Genomic DNA, 27256 nt, shown 5'->3' with positions numbered 1-27256 from the left:
AGCCAAAGAGTCTTGTTTCTAAACTGTTTACCAAGGCTTACAGGTGTGAAAAATGAAGCTTTCCTGAGAATTGGCTCCTGGTAATAATAGAACAATACTCAGCACCGTGAGCAAGGTCCCATTCCCCTCTACAAAGCACAGAGCTCCTTTTGTCCATTGGACTCTCTTTTCTCAGCCTCATCAGTAGTGTCCTTCTCATGGCCTATCCTGGGGCTCTGGTGGTAAACAGTTTAGATATCAACAAACTGCAAGGGTAGTGTCACTACTGATTTGCATGATTAAAGTAACTTTTCTTATTCCGTCTAGGTCAGTGGTTCTTAACCTGGGGGTTGCGACCCACAGGAACTGTATTAAAGGGTTGCAGCATTAAAAAGGTTGAGAACCACTGGTCTAGGTGCTCACAGAAACACTCCTTTTTCTTTTCTTTTTTTTTTTTTGAGACAGAGTCGCATTATGTCTCCCTCAGTAGAGTGCTATGGCATCACAGCTCACAGCAACCTCAAATTCTTGGGCTTAAGTGATTTTCTTGCCTCAGGCCTCCCAAGTAGCTGGGACTACAGGCACCCGCCACAACGCTGGCTATTTTTTGTTGCAGTTGTCATTGTTTAGCTGGCCCAAGCCAGGTTCAAATCCACTAGTCTCGGTGTATGTGGCTAGTGCCATAACCACTGTGCTATGGGCGCCAAGCCCCAAACACTCCATATACAAGATATGTTACTGAACTATCAATGACCTTAGTTCTATATCCCACCTGAATAATTCCATACTTTCAAAAACCTGCAGATCCTAAATGTGGTCAAGCAAATGACTTTTTCCAGTTTAGGATAAACTGTCAATTAGCTTTAAATAAAAATGAAACTGACATCAAAAACTTTTTTTTTTTGAGACACGAGTCTCACTATGTTGCTCTCAGTACAGGCCTGGGGCTTCACAGCAACCTCAAACTCTTGGGCTTAAGTGATTCTCTTGCCTCAGCCTCCTGAGTAGCCCTTCACAATGCCCAGCTATTTTTTTGTTGTAGTTGTCATTTTGTTGTTTAGCTGGCCCGGGCCGGGTTTGAACCCACCAACCTGAGTGTATGTGGCCGATGTCGGAACCACTGTGGTACAGGCACCAAGACTGATGTCAAAAACTTTCAGTGTTTTTCATGTTAACTGGCTATTTTGCATAGAAAAATTGCTACAGTAATGTGAATTTACTAGTGGAGGCGGAAATTAAGAAGTCCAAATCATCTCTAACCTAAATTAATGTAACATGCTTTACATACCTCCCCTCCCTTTTTTGAGACAGAGTCTCATCCTATTGCCCTAAATAGAGTGCCATGGCATCATAGCTCACAGCAACCTCAAATTCCTGGGCTTGAGCAATCCTCTTGCACTACACCTGGCTAGTTTTTCTATTTTTAGTAGAGACGAGGTCTCACTCTCCCTCTGGCAGGTCTCGAATTCCTGAGGTCAAGCAATCCACCTACCTGCCTTGGCCCCCCAGAGTTAGGACTGCAGGGTGAGCCACTGAGTCTGGCCTGCTGCCCACCAGTTTTACTATCCCTAGTTCCACACCCCATTCCCACTTCTACTTCCCAGATTTACTCTCTGCAATGTAGCTAGGGTAGGAATGTACAAATAAAAAACATAATTTTATCGTGTCACTTCTTGCTAAGATTCTTTTCAAAGGACAAAGTCTGTATTATAGCTCAGATATATAAATCCTTCATGTTCTGACTTTTGCCCGCGTCCACTCTAGCCTCATTGCCAGTTGTCACCTGGCTAACTCCTACTTAATCCCTTAGGACACCAGTTCTCAACCTGTGGGTCATGACCCATAGGAAGTGTATTAAAGGGCTGAGGCATTAGGAAGGTAGAGAAGCACTGCCTTAGGATGATTATTCTAATAGTAGACTAGAGCCTAGGTTAGTAGAGAGGTGCTCTGGGTTTAAATTCCATCTTTCCAATTAACTAACTCTGACTTTGCTTACCTATAAAACCAGGATAACAAAAGAAACTATTATGTACAGTTGTACTGTGAATTATGTACAACTTAATATTGGTAAAGTCTTCAGCAGTCTCTGGCACATAGTGAGGATTTAGTAAATATTATCTTCTATTACCATGTATCTCTTCTTTGAGCTCTCTATATAGAATATACCCGATCACAGCACTCATCATCTTATAATTAGCTATTTATTAACTAGTCTGACCCCTAACCAGTGGTGTTCAAGTGTTCTCCTCGACTCCTCCCACCAGATATACACAGCATATCTAAGAGCTACAAAGTGTTCCTATGTGGCCCACTCTGGCAAGTAAGTCTCACTCAAGGAGTGGTCAATCCTGGTTGGATTATGTGTTCAACTAATGGTTCTTGACTGGAAATGATTTTTGCTGCCCAGGGAACATTAGGCAATCTCTGGAAACATTTTTAGTTGCTGTAATTGGAGGGAAGCACTACTGGCACCTAGTGGTTCAAAGCTGAGATGCTGCTAAATACTACTACAAATGTAGGAAACAGTTTCTCTATAATAAATAATTATGTGGTCCAAAATGAAAATGGTGCCAAGGTGAAGAAACTCTGAACTAAATAATAGATCCATGAATTACTTTATCACCAGCATTAAATGTGACATCAGGCACATCAGAAGTATTTAATAAATAACTCCACGTAGGAACCTGTAGCTCAGTGGTTGGGACACCAGCCACATACACCAAGGCTGGCGGGTTCGAACCTGGCCCAGGCCTACTTAAACAACAATGACAACTGCAACAAAAAAAATAGTCAGGCGCCTATAGTCCCAGCTACTTCAGAGGCTGAGGCAAGAGAATCGCTTATGCCCTAGAGTTTGAGGCTGCTATGAGCTGTGACACCATGGTACTCTACCAAGGGCAACATAGAGACTCTGTCTTAAAAAAACAAACAAACAAAAAAAACAGCTGTAGTTCTAGTACATACTGTTAAGAATTAAGCCACTCCAATTTATATCTAGCATGTATAAACACACAGAAAGTAGCTAATCCTTGCTACTTTCTATAAAGATCATCAATCATAATATTTTTACCTTAAGTGTTTTAACAATCAATAAATACATCACTTTAAAAATCCTTTCCATTTAATCTCTTCTGAACAAAATAATGCTGCCTACTACAGGAGCAACAACTAAGAAAGCAAACCAAAACATTTAGGTTCTTTAACTGAAAAAAACCTGAAAATGCCACCAGGCACATACTTTTCATACATGGCAACCAGAGGTAGATGCTGGCACCTGTATAGATGTTTTGAGTACAATTCATCAAGAATTCAAATGAGTGCAGAAGTGGAAGGTAGCTGAGCTTCAATGAAAATGAAAAAAATTCCAATGTCAAATATCATTAAGAAAGCTGACATTCCTTTCTGCTAACATATAAAGGACTCAGCAAGGGCAATACACATAGCATTGCTTCAAGTACCTTCTATTACCCCAAATTACAAAATGTCTTCTGTTTTTAAATAAACAATCATGAACTTGGAAAAAATATGTAGAAAAGATACTAGAAAGTGGAAGGGGGAATAAATTGGCAGAGGTGACACTGGTTACCATAAGGGATTTTAAAAGTGATTAAAACTTGTAATGCTTTTGTAAGATGAAAAAGGCAATCCACAGACTAATCAAAACTGACTTTAAAACATGAAGGCTTGACCATATTCTAATTCACTGTTTTGGGGCATATCTTCCCACTAAGACTGTGAACATATTCAATTCATCTTTGCACATTTAGCAAAAATCCAATACCTGGCATACAGTTGGTTTAATATATTTACTGACTGGACAGATGAATTACCTACAGATTTTCCCACCTGTAAATGTCTCTTCTAGTGAGACATGTCCTTTTATGTAATAATTATCCATTTTGCCTTCTCTGTGTTTAATATACTAGTAAATCAAATTCATTGGCAAAATGAATGCTGTGTTCAGATGAAGTATATCAGACAGCAGATCTCAGATACATTTTTACCCCACCACTCCCCATAACCCCCCCCTCCTACCACCACCAAAAAAGGGTCAGTATCCCCACCTCCTGCCTAATTATAACTCTCATTCCTTACCTTCCTCAGGGGCAGCTGAAGCTCCTTCAGGTAACACAGGCTGTAACTCCCCTGTTTCAGAATTATTTTCCAAATTAGTCATCTGCATTCCTTCCAAATGACCTCCTTTAGCATTAGCCCTCAAAAAGGGAGAAAACAACTTGATATTTTTGTACTTATATAACTATGATGTGTCAGAATAATCTGTATTTTCCTTTCTTAGAACTGAGCACCATACTGCATATAGTGTATGCACTGGTGTTTAATAGCAAAGTTCACATTTTATCTTAAAATATTTCTCTAAAAATTTTTTTTCTAAAGATTCAGAGTAAAAAGTTATAAAATGATGGACTACAGCAATGTCAATATCCTGGTTTTGATATTGCAATATAGTTTTGTACAAAGTTACCATAAGGGAGAATAGGATAAGGTATAGAAGATCTCTCTGTATTATTCCTTATAACTGTGTGTGAATCTATAATTATCTTAAAAATTTCAGTTGAAATATAAATAAAAGCTCTAAGTAATATGTACTAATAGGGAAAGACTTGAGAAAACATCTTTTGTATCAAAAAAAGCTACACACTCAAAGTTGTTTATATGTAAAAACTGAGAAGAGACAGCACATACAAAAAAGAGCAGCATGAATATGTGTAGGGAAAGGTTGGAAAAATAGGCAGATGGAGAATTTTTCACTTCCTATTCTTTTCCTTTTCCTTCAATTTTGAACCACTTATCATTAGTACTTAAAACTTTTTGCTTGTATTACTTTAAATGAAGCGGGGGGGGGGGGACACAAGCTGGATAGTGTATACATGAACTAGATGGGCATATACAATCAATTCTAAAATGAGGAATACAGCAGCTAAGAGCTACTGTTATTTGTACAGGATTTTGCACTCTACAAAAAAACAAATCCACTGACAGCGCCTGTGGCTCAAAGGAGTAGGGTGCCGGCCCCATATGCTGGAGGTGGCAGGTTCAAACCCAGCCCCGGCCAAAAACTGCAAAAAAAAACAACAAATCCATATTCATATACATTTCATTTTTATGATTAAAGGCAGACATAAAATCTCTGTAACAAATAAAAATATAAAAGTGAAGCCTTAGCTTTAACTTTAAAAGAACATGTACACCAGGCTAGGTAATGAGGAAAACAAGATACTCTATAGGGATTTTTTTAAACACCTTTCTACAGCTCAAACTTTAACAACAACAGAAAACTAAACCACCAGGTGCTCTTCTACATTTGGAATTCAGCCAGACATTGAAACTATATAAAATTAAGTAAACTTTTTTTTTTTGGAGACGAAGTCTCACCATGTCATCCTTCAGAGAGTGCTATGGTGTCATAGCAACCTCAAGCTCTTGGACTCAAGAGATTCTTTTCCTTCAGCCTCCCAAGTAGCTGAGACTACAGGCACCTGCCACAACGCCCAGCTATTTTTAGAGATAAAGTCTCGCTCTGGACCAGGTTGGTCTTGAACCTGTGAGCTCAGGTAATCTACCTGCCTCAGCCTCCCAAGTGCTGGGATTACAGGTGTGAACCACCTCACCTGGCAAAATTAAGTAAATGTAATGGATGTTAATCTTTCTCTAAATTTAAAGTTCTTGGCTTGGCGCCTGTGGCTCTAGCGGCTAAGGCACCAGCCACATACACCTGAGCTGGCAGGTTCAAATCCAGCCTGGGCCTGCCAACAACAATGATGGCTGCAACCAAAAAATAGCCGGGTGTTGTGCGGGCACCTGTAGTACCAGCTGCTTGGGAGGCAGAAGCAGGAGACTCGCTTGAGCGCAGGAGTTTGAGGTTGCTGTGAGCTGTGATGCCATGGCACTCTACCCAGGGCTACAGCTTGAGGCTCTGTCTCAAAAATAAATAAATAAATAAATAAATTTAAAGTTCTTTCCAAAGTCTCCATGGTAAAACTATTCCACTGCTTAAATTTAGAGATGTATTTAATATCCATAAAACAGAGCAGCAGATGGATATTAATGGTTCATCTAGCACATCCACAGACAATACATTCTATAGTCACCCTACCTTTTGAATGAATAGAAGTTTTATTTTTTTTTTTTTTGTAGAGACAGAGTCTCACTTTATGGCCCTCGGTAGAGTGCCATGGCCTCACACAGCTCACAGCAACCTCCAACTCCTGGGCTTAAGCGATTCTCTTGCCTCAGCCTCCCGAGTAGCTGGGACTACAGGCGCCCGCCACAATGCCCGGCTAGAGTTTTGAGGATATTTTTCATAAGAAGAGAGAAAAAGGGCGAGATGAAAGCAAAACAGCAGTGTTAAAATTGCTGCAAGTGTTTTGTTTCATACAAAATACATGTAAAGACCTGTGACGCATAATACAGCTCCATACAAGTCTTTAAAAAATGTGGGACAGATGAAAAAAAAAAATGTAGACTTAAAGTCCCGAACGAAGCTATTATTCTATTACATAAACAAAAGAGCTTAATTTACCCCAAGGTGACCATTTTCCTTCTTTTATCAATAATAGGTAAGCCACTGAAAACTGCAACCACAACAGCATCTGAATCTAAACCTTTACAGTGCAGGTCTTCAGTTTTCGGCAAAATATCACCAATACTGCTATGTATCAAGGCTCGAGGAGAACTGTGCCGGCTTCCAGTCTGAGAGCTTCCTGGAGAACCTTCAAAAAAGGAAGATAAATATTCAGAAAGGCAAATAAACACTAAAGGTCTCTGTTAGTTAGGTTACAAAATCCACTACTACATTTTAAAACTGTGAAAACTTCAAAAACAAATTCAGAATATATTCGAGTCTTACTGAAGATAGGTATTTAAAATTAAGGAGTAGGCTCGGCGCCTATAGCTTAGCAGCTAGGGCACCAGCCACATACACCAGAGCTGGCAGGTTTGAATCTAGCCTGGGCCTGCCAAACAACGACAACTATAACAAAAAAACAGCTGGGCATTGTGGCAGGCGCCTGTAGTGCCAGCTACTTGGGAGGTGGAGGCAAGAGAATCACTTAAGCCCAAGAGCTTGAAGTTGCTGTGAGCTGTGACAGCACAGCACTCTACCTTAGGGCAACATAGTGAGATGGAGTAGCTGGGTGCACTGGCTCACAACTGTAATCCTACCACTCTGGGAGGCCAAAGCAGGTAGACTGCTTGAGCTCAGTAGTTCAAGACCAGCCTGAGCAAAAGTTCAAAACACCATCTCTATTAAAAATGGAAAAACTATCCAGGCATAGTGACATGCACCTGTAGTCCCAGCTACTTGGGAAATTAAGGTAGGGGGATCCTTCAGCCCAGGAATTTGAGGTTGCTGTGAGCTTTGGTGCCAATGGCACTCTACCCTGGGAGCTGATATTCTGTTTAAAAAAAAAAAAAAGAAAAAAATTAAGGATCAGTCTAATGCAGTCCAATGCCACATTCTATTAAGAGCCTGTTCTGTTATGAGATCACAAGAAATTCTGAAACAGAACTTCACTACTTTTAATACATTTCAATGTCTAAAGCTCCACCACAACATTTATTTCTGATAATAGACATCTACCCACTGAAATTACATTCTGAATTCTCCAAATTTACCTTCAGTCAGAGCCTGACAATCTCCCTTTGAACGATTATTTTCTCCAGAGTCCACTGCTCTTCGAAGAGATAAACTACCTGCTATACTGGACCGAGCTGGCTTGGGTGAATTACTCTTTTTAGTTGTGCCTGTAAAGACATTTTAAAACATTTTTGAATATGATCACGTACACATAGCACAAACTTTACTAGTCAGAAAAAGCTACTTGGGAGGCTGAGGCAGGAGGATCACTTGAGCCCAAGAGTTTCAGCTATGATGACATCCCTGCACTCTATCCCAGCAATAGAATAAGACCTTGTCTCCTAAAGAAAAAGAAAAGAAAAAATAAACGATCAAACGATCTTGAGAATGGTGCCAAAACCATTCAGTAGGAAAGTCTTTTCAATAAATGGTGCTGGAAAATTGGATATCCATATGCAGAAGATTAAAAACTAGATCCCCATCTCTCTCTCACCTTTAAAAAAAAAAAACCAACTCAAAATGGATTAAAGACATAAATGTAAGATCAAAAAAATTACCATAAGAAAATAATTGGGGAAATGCTATAGGACATAGTTCTGGGAAAAGATTTTATGAATAAGACATTAAAAGCACAGGCAACAAAAGCAAAACTAGACAAAAGGGACTAGACAGAAGTCAAAACCTTCTGCACAATGAAGGAAATCATAGAGGGAAGAGACAACCTACAGTCTGTAGCATAGTGGTTATGGCACCAGCCACATGCACCCAGGCTGGCAGGTTTGAGCTACCAGCACTCTACTGAGGACAACATAGTGAGACTCTGTCTCAAACAAACCAAAATACAAATACAGAAAATACCAAGTGTTGGTGAGGATGCAGTGAAACTGAAAGCCTTATGCCCTGCTGATGGGAATATAAAATAGTGTGGCTACAGCTCGGCACTTGTAGCTCAGTGGCTAGGGTGCCAGCGATATGCACTGGGGCTGGTGGGTTTGAACCCAGCCCAGGGCCTACCAAACAATAATGACAACTATAACAAAAGCATGTCTGGGGGTTGTGTTAAAAAATAGGTTTGGTTCAAAGTCCCAGCTACTCAGGAGGCTGAGGCAAGAGAATCGCCTAAGCCCAAGAGCTGGAGGTTGCTATGAGCTGTGACTCCATAGCACTCTACCAAAGGTGACAAAGTGAGACTCTGTCTCAAATAAATAAATAAATAAATAAATAAATAAATAAATAAGGCTACTATAGAAAACAGTATGACATAAGTTGCTCAAAATGTTTAAAAACAGAATTACTATATGATCCAGAGCATATAATTAAGGCATATATTCTGGGTATATATCCAAAATTGAATGAAGAAATTCAAACTGATATTGTACACCATGTTAATATACAATGTGAATGTACCTCACGTCACTGAACTATACATATTAAAATGGTAAATTTTCTTATGTATACTTCACCACAAGTTAAAAAATGTAGAACTTTCTCTCAAAAAAAGGTTAAAATAAATTCCATATTTTGTATATTTTATACCAATAAAAAATTTTATTTTAAAAAGTATATATGCTTAATAAAAGGAACCCTCCCATACACAAACTCTTCACTTCTACCCACTTCACTGTGAAACTTCTTAAAGAAGTTGTGCATTTGTGCTCCAATTTCTTACCTCATTCACTCTTTGCCACACTACTCCATGGGAATGGTTCTCAAAAGGGCCACCCAACTTTGATGTTAACACTTATCACTGCAAATAAATTGATTAACTTCTTTCTTATGCATCTAGAATAGTACTAGTTTTGTATCATTTTCAGGAGAATTAAGAAAGATGGAAACCTCCATCAAGAAAGGCTGCTAGCTTATAAGCAAGTCCATCTTCCCACTGTTAAAACTTCAGAATATGCCACTGTATTTCACACAAGTTACTGTAATTAGCTGTTAATGGTCTCAAAACTCCTGCTCTCAACTCTTTTCAGACCCTTCTTCAAACAACAAAGTCATCTTTGTAAAGAGTAAATATTATAAACACTCCTCTGATTTTTATTCTGTAGACATTCTCCTAAAATAAGAATAAAACTCAAAGTCCTAACTGAGGTTTTATAAGACCCTACCTGATCTAAATCCTGCCTACTTCCCGACTTCATCTCCTGCTATTCTTCCCTCTCTGCTTAATTCACCATATTCAGCCATACTGGTCTTCTTTCAATCCTTCAAACACACAAAGCAAAACCGATAGTGACTTTGAATTTTCTGTTCTGTTTACCCAAAACATTGCTTCCTCTACATCTCAAATGGCAGATCTACCTTCAAGTCCCAGTTCAAATGTTGCCTCCTCAGACTCCGACAACCCCAACTAGAGTCCCACACTTCTCATATACTCCTCCCAATCCTACTCCTCTGTTGTTTTCTTCATAGCACTTTTTAACCCCCTGAAATTATCTTTACTTGTTTACACATTTTAATGTCTGATTCCCATCACTACAAAGCAAGATTCATGAAGAATTTGTCTTATTTACTGCTGAGTATAGAGTAAGCAATCGAACAATGTTAACACCAATATATAATTTAAAAAATGGCATCAATTTAAGATGGGAAAAAAGGCTGTACATATTTATAGTCTTAATTCACTGAAGAGATATTTAAATATTATTTTCCTGAAAAAAAAAAAGTTATTTAGACTTTACCTCTTTCATGTTTACATGGATGGAGCTGGAACATATTCTTCTTAGTAAAGTGTCTCAAGAATGGAAGAAAAAGTACCCAATGTACTCACCCTTATTATGAAACTAATGTAGGACCTTCACATGAAAGCTATATCCCAGTTATAACCTAAGAATAGGGAGAAAGGGGAAAGGGAGGGGAGGGAGGGGGAAGGAGGGGGATTAATGGGATTATACCTGCGGTGCATCTTACAAGGGTATATGTGAATCCTAGTACATGTGGAATGTAAAGGTCTTAGCAAAATAACTAAGAAAATGTTACAAAAGCTATGTTAACTAATGTGATGAAAATATGTCAAATGATCTATGAACCAAGTGTATAGTGCCCCACGATCATACTAATGTACACAGCTATGGTTTAATAAAAATAAAAAAAAAAAGTTATTTAGCTTCTCAAATAACATACGGAGAAACAACACTAAAAGGAAATTTATCACTTACAGTTTCGTATGTAACAACTGGAGACTGATGACTTTGCCAGTAGTTCCATTCCCGAATCTTGTACTCTGCCAGAATTTTCGGCTCCACATGCAGCCAGAGCTGCCTGATCAGCAGAAAAAAGGTTTGTCTGGATGTCTCCAGAAGCAGCATTGCTGCTTTTTATTTCTGAAAGTGTATTCTTTACATCAGTTTTCATACATCGAACTTCAGCCATTTGAGTTTTGAGTCTTTTCAGCATCTTTAAATCAGAGGGCACTCTCCACATCGCCTGCTGCTTCTTTTGGTCTTTATCTTTTCGAGAATATGATGCTTCAGAGAGAAATTGACAAGCCATGTTAGCATAAATTTTAACACTCACGAAATCATTCTGTACTATCAATATATGCAAATTCGATGTGTAAGGTAAGCTATGGTGCTTTAGACGGTACTAACAATAAAAGCACGCATTAGGCCAGATGCAGTGGTTCACACCTGTAATCCTAGCACTCTGAGAGGCGCAGGTGACAGGATCCCTCGAACTCAGAAGTTTGAGACTAGCCTAAGCAAGAGTGAGACCACATTTCTACTAAAAATAGAAAAATTAGCCAGGCATGGTGACATGCCTGAAGTCTTAGCTATTTGGGAGGTTGAGGCAGAACCACTTGAGCCCAAGAGTTTGAAGCTGCTGCAGTAAACTATGATGAGATCACTGCACTCTAAGCTGAGGCAACAGAGCGAGACTCTGTCTCCAAAAAGAAAAGAAAAAAAAGCGCTTTAAAAATTTAATTCATCAAAGTAGACACAAGAGTCCTAACTTTATTCATACCTTCAATGTTGGAATATGAATCATATCATAATTACCCAAATCAGAATTATGTACTGCCATGTGCTTTCTTCTTTATACTGTCCCACTTTTCTCAAATTTTCTACAGTTTTATGTCCATAATTGAAAAAATGAAAAAAAGCCAAATACATTGTGAAATCTGCTATACATAATGTTATATTAAAAATACATATTCTAACTAAATTCAAAAGGTTGCTTTATTAAATTATTGGACACATCTATTAAGTGCCATGGAACGTCATAAAATAGTGTCCACTTACTGAATTTTTTCAGCCACTAAAGTGAGTTTTCTCTCTTCCCAGAAAAGTAGTTGAAGTCTTTAATTTCATCTCCCCCTACCCAAATATTAAAAATGAAGCACGAATAAGTGAAATACACACTTTTGTTCTTTTACAGGGAGGTAAAAAGAGGCAGATATGTTTCAAATTAAAGAATATTATGACTGAACTCAAAGCAAAAAGAAACTAAGCCAAATTAAAAAACAAAACCAAGAAACCAACAGATACCCCAATTAGACAACGAAGAAATCCTTTATTAGCAGAAATGATAGCTGAATCTTCTTTAACACTGTAACAACCTTCTGCCATACACAAGGAATTACAGTAAAAGGCAGACATAGTGGTCTGCTCAACAGCCCTACTTCTATCTTGTTAAAAGATTGTGTTCAGGTCAGTCAAGTGGGCAACAATGTGCCGAGGGGAGATGAGGTCCCTATTTGAGCCCTGGGGTATACTAAGTCTAAGACTAGTCTAATCAAATTCCTTTTTGACAGTGTTTAGAACGAGCACATGACCCAGTTCTAGCCAAGAGATTACTGGGGCACTACTGGGGAAGATTTTCTAACAAATATCTATAAAGAAATTGCTGTATGTTAGGCAAAAATATTAAGTCATTTAATTCTCTTGAATCAACGTACAAGGTACTATTTTTTCTGTCTTAGGTCTATGAAAGTACTATTATTAACTCCGTTTATAAGTAAGACACAGAAAGGTTGCATAATATACATACACAAAGTAACATAGCACAGGAGATCGAATTCAAACCTAAGAGTCTGTCTCCAGAGTCAATGATCCTGATATTAGTAACTTCAAGGTAATAATAGTAAGGTCTTTCTCCTGCCTAGTTTTCTTCCTGCTAGTGACACATTGCTGTGAATACATGATGCCGGGAGCTATAGCAGGCAGCTATCTTTATCTACTGTAAGAGAAGACGCAAAAGTAACACAGGAAGACCATCTTGTGCCCTGCCTCGAAGGACCAATGATCCTGGAATCACCTACGTCCAAATTTCTTAATATGCATGATAATTAAGTGCTTTTACTATTTAAGGAACAGTTAGGAGCATTTTATTACTTGGAGTTGAAAGTATTCATAACAGAACGTGACCAGAGATTTTAGAAAGCAGGAAGCTGATCTCAGGTCCACCATTTAGAAGCTGTAACTTTCTTCATCCATCAACTTCTCTGAATCCATTTGTTTATTGTTCAAAGAAAATAATAATATACATATAACTGGGATGTTGTGAGGGTCAGAGAATTAAATAGCACAGTTCCCGTCTAATATTGTTCACCATGCTGCCAGAGCAGTTTTCCAAAACCCAAATCAGGCCAAGGATCTGTAAATCCTAGCATTTTGGTAGGCCAAGGCAGGAGGATTGCTTAAGGCCAGGAGTTCAAGACCAGTTTGGGTAACAAAGTGAGACCCCACCTCCACAAAAATTTTAAAAATATGCCAGGCAGGGCGGCGCCTGTGGCTCAGTCGGTAAGGCGCTGGCCCCATATACCGAGGGTGGCGGGTTCAAACCCGGCCCCAGCCAAACTGCAACCAAAAAATAGCCGGGCGTTGTGGCGGGTGCCTGTAGCCCCAGCTACTCGGGAGACTGAGGCAAGAGAATCGCTTAAGCCCAGGAGTTGGAGGTTGCTGTGAGCTGTGTGAGGCCACGGCACTCTACCGAGGGCCATAAAGTGAGACTCTGTCTCTACAAAAAAAAAAAAAAAAAAATATGCCAGGCACATCACCCATACCCTAAGCTGACCACAGGGAACTAGGAGGGTGACTTGAGCCTAGGAGTTCAAGACAGCAGTAAGCTAAGATTATTGCACTAAGTTAAGATCACTGCCTTAAAAAAACAGAGTAGACACCATCTCTTTTAAAAAAAAAAAAAAAAATGCAAAAAAGACGTTATTTTCAGCTGGGTATGGTGGCTTATGAGGCAAGTGGATTGCTTGAGCTCAGGAGTTCAAGATCAACCTGAGCAACAGGAAGACCCCATCACTACTAAAAACAGAAAAACTGAGGCAAGAAGATTGCTTCAGCCCAAGAACCTGAAGTTGCTGTGAGCTATAATGCCACTGCACTCTAGTCAGGGTGCCAGAGTGAGATTCTTATCTCAAAAAAAAAATAAAGGACGTTACTTTTCTGGTTAGAATCCCCACATAGCATTCTATAACATTTAGGAAAGTACCCTCAGGCTGGGTACAGTAGCTCATGTCTATAATCCTAACACTCTGGGAGGCTGAGGCAGGTGGATTGCCTGAGCTCATGAGTTCAAGACCAGCCTGAGCTAGAGGGAAACCCCGTCACTAAAAATAGCTCCGCGTTGTGGCGGGCAGCTGTAGTCCCAGCTACTTGGGAGGCTGAGGCAAGAGAATCGTTTAAACCCAAGTCTGAGTTTGCTGTGAGTTATGAGGTGATGGCACTCTACTAGGGACTGACAAAGTGAGACTCTGTCTCAGTAAGTACATAAATAAATAAATAACTAAATAAATATAGGAAAGTACCCTCAAGGCACAAAGGCCCTTTATTATCTGATTCTGCCTTATTTCTCATTAGCTTTATCTTCCACCTCTATCCCAAATATACCATAATATTTAGTATAACTCACAACTCTTTCTAATGCATGGGCTTTGCTCTATCACATTTCCATTCTTTTTACATGTACCATTCCCTTTCCTTTGCTTTCTCTGCCAACCCAAACTCAGCAAATATAACTTTAAATGTCCCTTTTTTCAGACATTGGTACCATCAATTTTGCCCCTCCTCACAAATCAATTCTTATTAATACGGTACACAGATTACACTTCTAAAGCCACTTTGGCTGCTCTATTGAGACTAGGCTGAAGAAGAACAAGGGAGGAACTGGAAGGGCTTTTGTGGTAGTCCTGAGAGAGATGGTTTTAGGCTGGGTCAGGGCTGTGACACTGTAGGAAGCAAGAAGGGAAGAAACCACCTTGTAGGAAATTAATAAAGGACTACAAGGTGAGAACTAAGACAAGGGAAATAAATATGTAACCAGCCACTGTTCCATAGCTTGTAATTGCTAACTCTTCAGGAGTCAACAGAAGTATAGCTGATGGGCATGAAGATTCTTAGCTTTCTTCATTGCTCCCACATATAACACCACCCTTGTGAAACTGAAGGCTAGTTTTTGAGATATCTTCCAGGCCCTGCATTCCAATGGATCAGCTGACCCACACAGACCAGTGGTCCATGCCAAATAACTGATACAACTCGTCTTGTGACCCCCCCCAACCCCCACCCAGGAACTGATCAGCACAAGAAAACAATTTCTACACCCATAGCACTTTGCCTCCCAAACTAACTTTTAAAACCTTTTTCTCCTAAATTCCCAGGAAGGCAGATTTGAGAATTTTCTCCCATCTCCTCACATGATGACTATGATATTAAACTCTTCTTCTGCTGTAAACCCTATTGTCTTAGTGTATTGTCTTCCTTTCGAGCAGTAGGTAATGAACCTGTAAGGCTGTAACAGTAGTGTGTAGTAAGTGCAAAGACAGGGAAGTATAAGACACTATGGGGTCTCACACCATAAGAAGAGAAGTCTTCCTGAGTGTCCTAGTCACAAGGCAAATGAGAATTAAGAATCCCATGTATAATACTTTTTTTTTTTTTTGAGACATGGTCTGGTTCTGTTGCCTGGGCTAGGGTACAGTGGTGTCATCATAGCTCACTACAATGTGAAATTCCTAGGCTAAAGTGATGTCCCTGGCTGAGCCTCCAAAGTAGCTAGGACTACAGGCATATGCCATCACACCTGGCTGATTTTTGCTAGTTATGGGGTCTCAGCATGTTGCTCAGGCCTCAAGTGGATCTTCCTGCCTTGGCCATCCAAAGTGCTGGAATTACAGGTATAAAGCCACATACCTGCTCTCTCGCACACGTTCTCTCTCTCTCCGTCTCTCCCCGCCTTTCCTCTCTCTCTTCTTTTCTCTCCTCCTTGGTGCTGCTCTGCAGCATCCCTCCCTCGCCAATAAAAAACTTTCGTACAAAAAAAAAAAAAAAAAGCCACATACCTGGCCCTAAAAGGTAGCTTTAAAGATAAAGCTGTCCAAAATGACTCTATCCCTGAGAGTTTCAAAAAGCCTAATTATAATGACACAAATCTCTCTTATTACAATAAAACAAATATAATTTTTCTTTAACAATACTCTTGCACATAAAACATTGCTGCCAATTGGAATACATTTTTATTTTATTATTTATTTTTTATTTCAGATTAATGTGAAGGTACAAACAACCAAGTGGAATACATGTTTAATCTACTCAACATTAAAGCATGAGTAAAAGGTAAAAATCTATGTTCAATTTATACACAGTTAACACTTGGAAAAGAGGTAATTCATGAGGCCCGAAAAACTCAAAAAAGTCCATTCACAAAGAGGACAATGTACTTCACATAAATAGCAAATCATATCAAAAAAAATTTTTTTTTTTATTGTTGGGGATTCATTGAGGGTACAATAAGCCAGGTTACACTGACTGCAATTGTTAGGTAAAGTCCCTCTTGCAATCATGTCTTGCCCCCATAAAGTGTGACACACACCAAGGCCCCACTCCCCCTCCCTCTGTCCCTCTTTCTGCTCATATCAAAAACTTTCTTACAGGCATTTTTACTTTGTTTTTGCATAAAATACCTTTGAACAAAAATCAAAAATTAATTTGGTTGATACAAATATCATTTTTTCTGGCATAAACCAAAAAATCAATTTGCTACAGAAATACATCATGTTCCAACACTTAGCTGAAATACTGAAATGAAAATCCAAGAGCTCTTTTAGAGAACTACAGAAAAAAGGGAAATTGGTCATTATTATTTTACCTGTAGGCTGCAAAAGTGAAGCAGGTGGGCGAGGCTGTAAGCCCCACAAATTTTCTATACTGCTCCGATCCTTAAGGTCCAGCAAATGTATTAAAATCAAGGGATCAATGTCTAATAAACTACTGGTAGCTGCAGAGCATAAATGTGTTCGTCTCGACATTCTGCTACTGGCACCCACATAGCCATGGCTACTACCTGCAAAAGAAATTGAGATGTAGAAAATGCATTAACAGTATATATTGGCACAAATTAAGTATACTTAAAAGAAAAAAAATGGCTAACATTGTCTGAATACCTATCTATGAACCTCCAGGAATTAAGGTTCATGACAAGAAGACAAGAAGTCATAATGTCAGAGAGATGGACACTAGCACAATGACTGAGCAGTGGGCTCCTTACTACCTAGAATTCAGGAGTAAGATCATCAACCCCAAGCTGAGCTCTAAAAATAAAAAGATAACAATGTTTACAATGTGCACAATTGAGGGGAAAAGGGTTAAGGTAAGGAAAAGAAAATTAGTCTTAGATAAAGATAACCTTCTTTTTTTTTGCAGTTTTTGGCTGGGGCTGGTTTTGAATCTGCCACCTCTGGCATATGGGGCTGGCACCCGAAAGATAAATTTCTATGGAATAATAGATTCTAAAGAACTAGACAACAAAATCAGAATCTCATCCAGGTCATTGGACAGGAAAATGTACAGGTCATCATAGTTTGGTATACTTTTTTCTTACACTTTTTTCTATCTTAACTAAACAGTAGAGTACAATGTGAAGTTTTCTAACAGAACCTGTTAAGGACTGATGTATATTACAGACACTGGTGAGCAGCTGTCAAGCTTGTACCAATTATATGGGACCAAACTCCTTAAGCTATGGAAAAAGTGACTTTTCTCTAGTGCCTAGTATAATGGCTAGCAAATATCAGGTATGGAAATGTTGGTTAAAACTATCCTCCTTCGGGTGGCACCTATGGCTCAGTCGGTAAGGCACCGGCCCCATATACCGAGGGTGGCAGGTTCAAACCCGGCCCTGGCCGAACTGCAACAAAAAAATAGCCGGGTGTTGTGGCAGGCACCTGTAGTCCCAGCTGCTCGGGAGGCTGAGGCAAGAGAATCACTTAAGCCCAGGAGTTGGAGGTTGCTGTGAGCTGTGTGATGCCGTGGCACTCTACCGAGGGCCATAAAGTGAAACTGTCTCTACAAAAAACAAACAAACAAAAAAAACCTATCCTCCTTCAACAGAGCTATTTAAATACATTATAAAGAGACACAACATTTTTAAAAGGCTATATACAGTAAAGTCCTATAAAATAAAATAATAAGGTTCTGACTATCCATTAGTATTTCGAAGAAAGTCAGCAGGACACAACTTATGAGAAAAGTTCCACTATTTAGAACTGTCAAGCCAATTAGCAATTTATGCTTTTCACATCCCCATGTTCTCACTTGCTCACAGTTCTATCTCCTCTTGTAAGGATTATCTCACAGCCACTTTTCCATCCCAACATCTGTATTTACTGCAATTCCTAATAATAGCAGAAAAATATTCCCCTTTCACATTGAAACTGTTTTGCATTTCTTTTCTACGAGTGGGATGTTCCCAAATCAGACTATGTATCAGTCAGGTGAAGGAATTTTAAATATTATAGAGATTCCTCACTTTACCCAGGTGTGGGGTCAGTGCCTATGGCTCAAGGAGTAGGGCGCCGGCCCCATATACCAGGGGTGGGGGGTTTAAACCTGGCCCTGGCCAAAAACTGCAAAAAAAGAAAAAAAAAAAAAAAAAAAGAATATTAAAGTTGATCCAGGAACTCTTCCAAAAAAACTCCTCAGGTGGTTCTGAGGTACAGGAAGCCTAGTATTTGGTATGTACTGCCCTAATATCTAGTTTGGCTTTTTTTTTTTTGTAGAGAGTCTCATTTTGTCGCCCTTGGTAGAGTGCTGTGGCATCACATAGCTCACAGCAACCTCCAGTCCCTGGGCTTAGGCCATTCTCTTGCCTCAGCCTCCCAAATAGCTGGGACTACAGGCGCCCACCACAATGCCCGCCTATATTTTTGTTGCAGTTAGGCCAGGGCCGGGTCTGAACCCGCCACCCTCGGTATATAGGGCCAGCGTCCTACCCACCGAGCCACAGGCACCGCCCTAGTATCTAGTTCTCCTTTAAAAATGGAAATTGTTCATTCTCCCATGTTAAACATATAGTATAGAAAGCAGTGTTAGCAGTTTCCTGTTACTCATGGCTCTTCCAGGCCATTACTCTTACTACTGAAGAAAAACTCCTTTCCAGACTGCACCCATAGCTCAGTGGTGAGGGCACCAGCCTATCACGAGGCTGGCCGGTTTGAACCCAGCCCAGGGCAGCTAAAACAACAACAACTGCAATAGCCACAAAAAAACAGCCGGGCATTGTGGTGGGCGCCTGTAGTCCCAGCTACGGGGAGGCTGAGATAAGAGAATTGCTTAAGCCCAATAGTTTGATGTTGCTGTGAGCAGTTGACACCACGGCACTCCGCCCAGGGCAACAGCTTGAGATTCTTAATTTACATAAATATATGAAATCCTATATCCTGCTTCTTTGCTCAATATTATCATGAGAATTATCAATAATGACTGAACACAGCAGTTTATTCACTATTACCGAGCAGTATTACATCCAATTTATTTCTCTATTCTACTGGAAAACAATGTAGGATGCTTTTAGCTTTTGTCTGCTGCAAATAAAGCTGGCTGGCAAGATGGAGGACTAGAGACATCTCCCTAGTAGCCATTCCGATACCTGGAATCAAACCCTCTCCCTAGACTTAACCAAAAAGAAAGAGATCTCTTGAACAGATCACTATCAAGCTCTGAGATTGAGAAAACAATAAAAAATCTTCCAACAACAACAAAAAAGCTCTGGACTAGAAGGCTCCAGACCACAATTCTAACAAACCTTCAAAGAGCTTGTACCTATACTGTAGAACCTATTCCAAAACACTGAGAAGGAAGGGACCTTCCCCGACATGTTCTATGAAGCAAACACCAAGATACCAAACCAGGAAAGGACCCAACTAGAAAAGAAACAAGAGACCAATTTCACTAATGAATACTGATGCAAAAATACTCAAAATCTTAGCCATTACACTTACATATTAAAAAAACATACATCACGATCAAGTAGGTTTCATCTCAGGGATGCAAGGCTGACTTAACATTCACAAATCCATAAATGTAATTCACCGTATCAATAGAAGCAAAAACAAAGATAGCATAATCCTTTTAACAGATGCCAAGAAAGCATCTGACAAAATTCAGCATCCTTTTGTAACAAGAATACTTAAGAAAATAGGTGGCACATTTCTTAAACTGATAGAAGCCATCTATGACAAACCCACAGCTAATATCATACTAAAAGGCATACAACTGCAACCTTTTCACTTAGAACTGGAACCAGACAAGGATGTCCTCTACCACCACTACTATTCAACATAGTTCTGGAAGTTCTAGCCAATGCAATCAGGCAAGAGAAGGATATTAAGGGCATCCAAATGAGGGAAAAGGAAATCAAACTCTCACCTTTTGCCAATGATATGGTCTTATACTTAAGAGATCCCCAGAGACTCAAGCACAAGACTCCTGGAAGTGATCAAGAAAAACAGTAACGTCTCTGGGTATAAAATCAATGTCCACAAATCAGTACCTTTTGTATATACCAATAACAGCCAAGCTGGGAAGCAATCAAGGACACAATTCCCTTCACAGTAACTTTAAAGAAAATGAAATACTGAGGACTATAGCTAACAAAAGAGGGGAAGGATCTCTACAGAGAGAATTATGAAACCCTGAGAAAAGAAATAGCAGAAGATATTAACAAATGGAAGAACATATCATGCTCTTGGCTGGGAAGAATCAACGTTGTTAAAATGTCTATAGTACCCAAAGCAATCTACAGATTTAATGCAATCCCCATTAAAATACCAGTATCATACTATAAACAAATGGAAAAAACAGTTCTTTATTTTTTACAGAACCAGACAAAACTCCAAATAGCCAAGGCAGTTTTTTTGTAATTAATACAAAGCTGGAGGAATCACCCTACCAGACTTTAGATTATAATACAAGTCCACAATGATCAAAACAGAATGGCATTCACACAAAAATAGAGATATAGATATATGGAACAGAATTGAAAACCAAGAAATGAAACCAGTCTCTTACTGACATACTTGATCTTTGATAAACCAAATAATAGCATACATCCCTATTGAATAAATGGTGCTGGGAGAACTGGGCAACCACATGTAAAAGGCTGAAAGTGGACCCACACTTCTCACTACTTACAAAAATTGACTCAAAATGGACAAAAGATTTAAATCTAAGACATGAAATGATTAAAATCTTAAAAGAAATTATGAGGAAAACTCTAGATGATGTCAGACTGGGAAAAGATTTTAATATGAAGACGACTTCCGTGGCAACAACAAAAATAAACAAATGAGACTTAATTAAGCCGAAAAGATTCTGCACAGCTAAAGATACAACAATTAAAGCTAACAGACAACCAAGAGATGAACCCAGCTACTTACCGTTATTTGATCTTTGACAAGCCAATTAAAAACATTCAGTGGAGGGGCGGCACCTGTGGCTCAGTCGGTAAGGCGCCGGCCCCATATACCGAGGGTGACGGGTTCAAACCCGGCCCCGGCCAAACTGCAACCAAAAAATAGCCGGGCGTTGTGGCGGGTGTCTGTAGTCCCAGCTACTCGGGAGGCTGAGGCAAGAGAATCGCTTAAGCCCAGGAGTTGGAGGTTGCTGTGAGCTATGTGAAGCCACGGCACTCTACCGAGGGCCATAAAGTGAGACTCTGTCTCCACACACAAAAAAAAAAAAAAAAAAAAAAAAACATTCAGTGGGGAAAAGATTCCCTATTTAACAAATAGTACTGGGTGAACTGGCTGGCGACCTGTAGAAGATTGAAACTAGACCCACACCTTTCACCATTAACTAAGATAGACTCTCACTGGATTAAAGATTTAAACTTAAGACATGAAACTATAAAACTACTAGAAAAAAGTGCAGGGAAAACACTTGAAGAAATCAGTCTGGGCAAATATTTTCTGAGGAGGACCCCATGAAGCAGCATCAAAAATACACTACTGGGACCTGATCAAACTAAAAAGCTTCTGCACAGCCAAAAACACAGTAAGTAAAGCAAGCAGATAGCCCTCAAGAATGGGAGAAGATACTTGCAGGTTATGTCTCCAACAAAGGTTTAATAACCAGAATCCACAGAGAACTCAAATGTATTAACAAGAAAAGAACAAGTGATCCCATCGCAGGCTGGGAAAGCGACTTGAAGAGAAACTTCTCTGAAGAAGACAGGCGCACGGCCTACAGACACATGAAAAAAGGCTCATCATCCTTAATTATCAGAGAAATACAAATCAAACTACTTCGAGATATCATCTAACTCTAGTAAGATTAGCCCACATCACCAAAATCCCAAAACCAGAAATGTTGGCGTGGATGTGGAGAAAAGGGTACACTTCTACACTGTTGGTGGGAATGTAAACTAATACGTTCCTTTTGGAAAGATGTTTGGAGAACACTTAGAGATCTAAAAATAGACCTGCCATTCAATTCTATAATTCCTCTACTAGGTATATACCCAGAAGACCAAAAATCACATTATAACAAAGATATTTGTACCAGAATGTTGATTGCAGCCCAATTCATAATTGCTAAGTCATGGAAGAAGCCCAAGTGCCCATCGACCCACAAATGGATTAATAAATTGTGGTATATGTACACCATGGAATATTACGCAGCCTTATAGAAAGATGGAGACTTTACCTCTTTCATGTTTACATGGATGGAGCTGGAACATATTCTTCTTAGCAAAGTATTTCAAGAATGGAAGAAAATGCATCCAATGTACTCAGCCCTACAATGAAACTAATTTATAACTTTCATGTGAAAGCTATAACCCAATTATAGTCCAAGAATATGGGGAAAGGGAGGGAGGGGGAAGGATGGGTGGAGGTAGGGTAATTACTGGGACCACACCTACGGTGCATCTTATAAGGGTACATGTGAAACTTACTAAATGTAGAATATAAATGTCTTAACACAGTAACTAAGAAAATGCCATGAAAGCTATGTTAACCAGTTTGATGAAAATATTTCAAATTGTATATAAAACCAGTACATTGTACCCCATGATTGCATTAATGTACACAGCTATAATTTAATAAAAAAAAAAAAATTTTAAAAAGCTAATAGATGACCTTCTGAATAGGAAAAGGTATTTGCATGTTAAGAATCTGACAAAGGGTTGATGTCTAGAATCTACAGAAAACTAAAATTCATCAACAAAATAAAGAGGTAACAGCCAGGTGCAGTGGCTCACACCTATAACTCCAACACTCTGGGAGGCCAAGGTGGGTAGACTGCCTGAGCTCACAGGTTTGAGAGGAGACTGAGCCAGAGTGAGACCTCATTGTGGGGGGCGCCTATAATCCCAGCTACTTGGGAGGCTGAGACAAAAGAATCGCTTGAGCCCAAGAGTTTGAGGTTGCTGTGAGCTGTGATGCCATAGCACTCTACCAAGGGTGATAAAGTGAGACTATTAAAAAAAAAACGAAAAAAGAGCTAATAACCCCATCTATCACTGGGCAAGGAACATGAACAGAACCTTTTCTGAGGAAGACAAACAAATGGCTAACAAACATTTGAAAAAATGCTTATCATCCAAAATCATCAGAGAAATGCAAATCAAAACCACCCTGAGATACCACCTAATCCCTTTGAGAATAGCCCACATCACAAAGTCCCAAAGTTGCAGATGCTGACACTGATGTGGAGAGAAAGGAAAACCTTTACACTGTCGGTGGAACTACAATTAATATAGCCTCTTTTGAAAGAAGTATGGAGAACCCTCAAAGAAATCAAATTAGACCTCACATTTGATCCCACAATCCCATTACTAGGCATCTACTCAGAAGAAAAAAAGTCATTTTACCAGAAGAACATTTGCACTAATCACAGCTCAATTTACGATGGCAAAGATGTGGAAACATCCTAAATGCCCATCAACCCAGGAATGGATTAATAAACCGTAGTATTTGTACACCATGGACTACTATTCAGCTACAAAAAAAGATGAAGAATTTACATCTTTTGTATTAACATGAATGGAGTGGAAATACATTCTTCTTAGCAAAGTATCATAAGAATGGAAAAGCAAGTATCCAGTATACTCAATACTAATATGAAGCCACTGCATGATCCAAATACATGCCAACGTAACAGAAAAACTCAATTCAATTGAAGTTAGTGGAGGTGGTAAGGGGTGGAGGCAGGAGGATTCGGGTGCTTCCACCTAATGGGCACAATGTAAGAGTATATGGCATACCTTTTGGGTATGGAACACAACTACAACAGGGATGCTACCTAACAAATGCAAACATTGTAACCTAATTGTGACCTCATATTAATTTGAAAATTTTAAAAAGAAAATAAATAAAGCTGGCCAGGCACAGTGGCTCATGCCTATAATCCTAGTACTGTGGGAGGCTAAGACAGAAGGATTACTTATGGTTAAGAGTTCAAGACCCCATCTTTATCAAAAAATAGAAAAAGATTAGTTGGACATGATGGCATGCACCTATAGTTACCACTACTTGGTAGGCTGAGGTGAGAGATCACTAGAGTCCAGGAGGTAGAGGTTGCAACAAGCTATTGTAACACAACTGCACTCTAGCCAGGGCAACAGAGTAAGACTCTGTCAAAAGAAAAAAAAGAAACAAAAACAGAATAAATCTATTAAAATTATAAGTAGACAATTGCTTTTGATGCTCATTTAGGGAGAAAAAAAAAACTTTATAAAACAGCAAAGCAATTGGTGACAAGTTCCTCTCTCTTGTGCCAAGACACATGAATCCAGCTAAAATGTCACGCTGATCTGAGGTGCCGACAGCACAGTGCCTGCATGCATTAGCATGACACTCAAAGACCTATATAGTCTAGCCCCAAACCACCTTCCCGGTAAACTCAACATTTTTGCATCCTTTACTTTGTTATACATTACATCTGTTTCTCTTAAAAATAATAAACTAAAAAAAAATGACAACGCTCTTAACTGTCTTGTAAAAATCTATTGGCAAACACTGTCTCAGGTTTCTGCTGGAACTCACGGAGTCATGGGCATGTGTATATTCAATTTTAGCACAAACTGCCCAACAGTTTTCCAAAGTGGTGGCATCAATTTTCATTCTCACCAGCAGTGTGAGAATTTCCATATCTTCACACATTTTCAATATTTAGTATTGCCAGTTTTAAAAAATATTAGCCATATGGTTAGTATACAGTGATATCGTATCATGGTTTTAATTTGGCATTTCATGAAAAAAAATGGAGAAAAATGAACAGAGCCTTAGAAACGTATGGGACCCCAGTGAGTATACCAACATACATTTACGTAAGGGGAGTCATAGGCGAGGGGAACAATAAAAAGAATCTTTAAAGAAATAATGGCTGAAAATTTCTCAAATATTATAAAAAATATTCATCTCCAATTACTGGAGCTCAATAAACTCCCAAGTAGGATAAACTCCAGAGATTTACAATGGGACACATAATTTGCATATCTCTGACAAAGAGGCTAAGCACTTTCTTTAATGTACACTGGCCATTTAGATAGCCTTCTTAGTGAAGTGTCTAGTCTTTTGCCCTTTTTTTCTAGAAGGCTGTCTTGCTGATTTGTGGAAGTTCTTAATATATTATGAATAAAGTTTTTGGATAATACTTTTAATTAAATGAAAACGCTTACTTTCTTTTTAAATAATTATTCAAATATTAATTAATCAATGTGTTTGCTGTATTTCTAGGCCACACTACACATTTGAGATATATGGGTCTGGAAATCAACACAGAGGTGTCCCACAGGTCTCTCAAACTCAACATGGATCAAACTAAATATATTACCTTTAGTCCTCAACTCGTATCTTATGTAATAGCACAACCTAAGCTAGAAACTAAAAGAAGTCATCCTGAAATCTCCACCATCTCCAACTCATCCATGTCCTATAGATTCAAACTACTAATCTCTCAAAAGGTTTCTTCTCCATCTCAAATGCTACTACCTTAACTGGGGTTCTCATCATTTTGCCTCCTGGAATATTTTGAATTTTTTAAATATTCCATTACCATTTCATTCATGAATACTTTCATAATTAGCAAGTAACAAAAAAGCATTTCTGTCCTACCTCAACCTAACTCATCTTTTTTATTTTTAAAATAAAAATATTATTTTATCCCTCAATTAAGGGGTTGTGTCATCTTTTTCTTATGGTGATTATTTTTATGGGATTTTAGGAAGAAGACACCATAGATACAAACTGCCATTCTTAACACATCATATCAAGGCACACACTTTATCACTATTGATGCTAAATTTCATTACCTGCATAGGTAATGTTTGCCAAGTTTCTCTACTATAAAATTATATTCAAAATCAAGTCATCACATGTGGCCAATAATTAAGGGAGGAGAAATTATGTTCCATCTCCTAGAGGAGGGAGTATCTATATAAATAACTGGAATTCTTCTGCATGTGTACTGTCATATTCTACCTAACTCCTCATATATCTGTTCACTTTTAGGTTATAAATTAGTTAAAAAAATTTTCTTGTAGGGCGGTGCCTGTGGCTCAAAAGGAAAGGGCGCCAGCCCCATATGCTAGAAGTGGCAGGTTCATACCCAGCCCCAGCCAAAAACTGCGCAAAAAAAATTTGTTATATTTTCCAGAAATCTTGAAATGGGCATGATATTCAATAATTGCTTGCCAAATATATAAACTTCTCCAAGCATATAATAAAAATAAAACTACTTTATTATTGTATCCTCAACAACTAGAACATAGTGTCTGAATTACAAAAGAATATTTAGAATTAGGACATGGATCCATAAGCGCAAGAATACCTTCTTATTCAACACAGTATCTACATCCACTAGGGATTAAATGCTCAGTAAATACTGGGTCAATGAATAAATTCGGCAGCCATTACTCAGTGGTTAAGGTGCTGGCCACATGCATGGGGGCTGGTGGGTTAAAATACACCCTGGGCCTACTAATCAACAACAGTAACAACAATAATAAATAGCCGGGCGCTGTGGCAGATGCCTGCAGTCCCAGCTACTTGGGAGGCTGAGGCAAGAGAATCGCTTAAGCCCAAGAGTTTGCTGTGAGCTGTGACAACATGGCATTCTACCAAGGGCGACATAGTGAGACTCTGTCTCAAAAAAAGAAAGATAAATAAATAAATAAAAAATATAACCACTGTTTACTCTGCATGTATAAAAATACTACATAAAAACTTTCCTGCCACACAGTTGAAGAGGAAATAATAGACCTAACTAAAATAAAACATAGATGACTGAAAAATGTTCCATAACCTTGACTCAGTACATTCATCTTCCATTTTATAGCAAGATAGTTTCTGAATTTTTCTATACTTTTTAAAATCTTGGAAATTACATTAGACTATTAGTAATAAAGTATATCCACTCAACATTTATCTGAAAATAGTAAATGATC

At 38.9% G+C, this 27256-nt stretch overlaps 1 protein-coding gene across 2 annotated transcripts in view; it reads right to left on the bottom strand.

The window, feature by feature from the left end:
• Positions 1 to 27256, bottom strand: part of TRIM37 (tripartite motif containing 37) — a 183709-nt gene that overhangs the window by 51882 nt on the left and 104571 nt on the right. For both annotated transcript variants that reach the window (XM_053567795.1, XM_053567797.1), the window contains exons 18-22: positions 16679 to 16873; positions 10738 to 11046; positions 7615 to 7743; positions 6521 to 6710; positions 4075 to 4193 (exon numbers count right to left, since the gene is read on the bottom strand). In XM_053567795.1, coding sequence (XP_053423770.1) covers positions 4075 to 4193; positions 6521 to 6710; positions 7615 to 7743; positions 10738 to 11046; positions 16679 to 16873 — 942 coding nt within the window. The remainder of the gene's footprint in view (positions 1 to 4074; positions 4194 to 6520; positions 6711 to 7614; positions 7744 to 10737; positions 11047 to 16678; positions 16874 to 27256) is intronic.

This window comes from Nycticebus coucang, chromosome 18 (genome assembly GCF_027406575.1).
Source record: "Nycticebus coucang isolate mNycCou1 chromosome 18, mNycCou1.pri, whole genome shotgun sequence".
NCBI classification, from domain to species: Eukaryota; Metazoa; Chordata; class Mammalia; order Primates; family Lorisidae; genus Nycticebus; species Nycticebus coucang.
The sequence above is the reverse complement of the archived record's forward strand: the minus strand, read 5'-3'. Positions and strand labels throughout refer to the sequence as shown.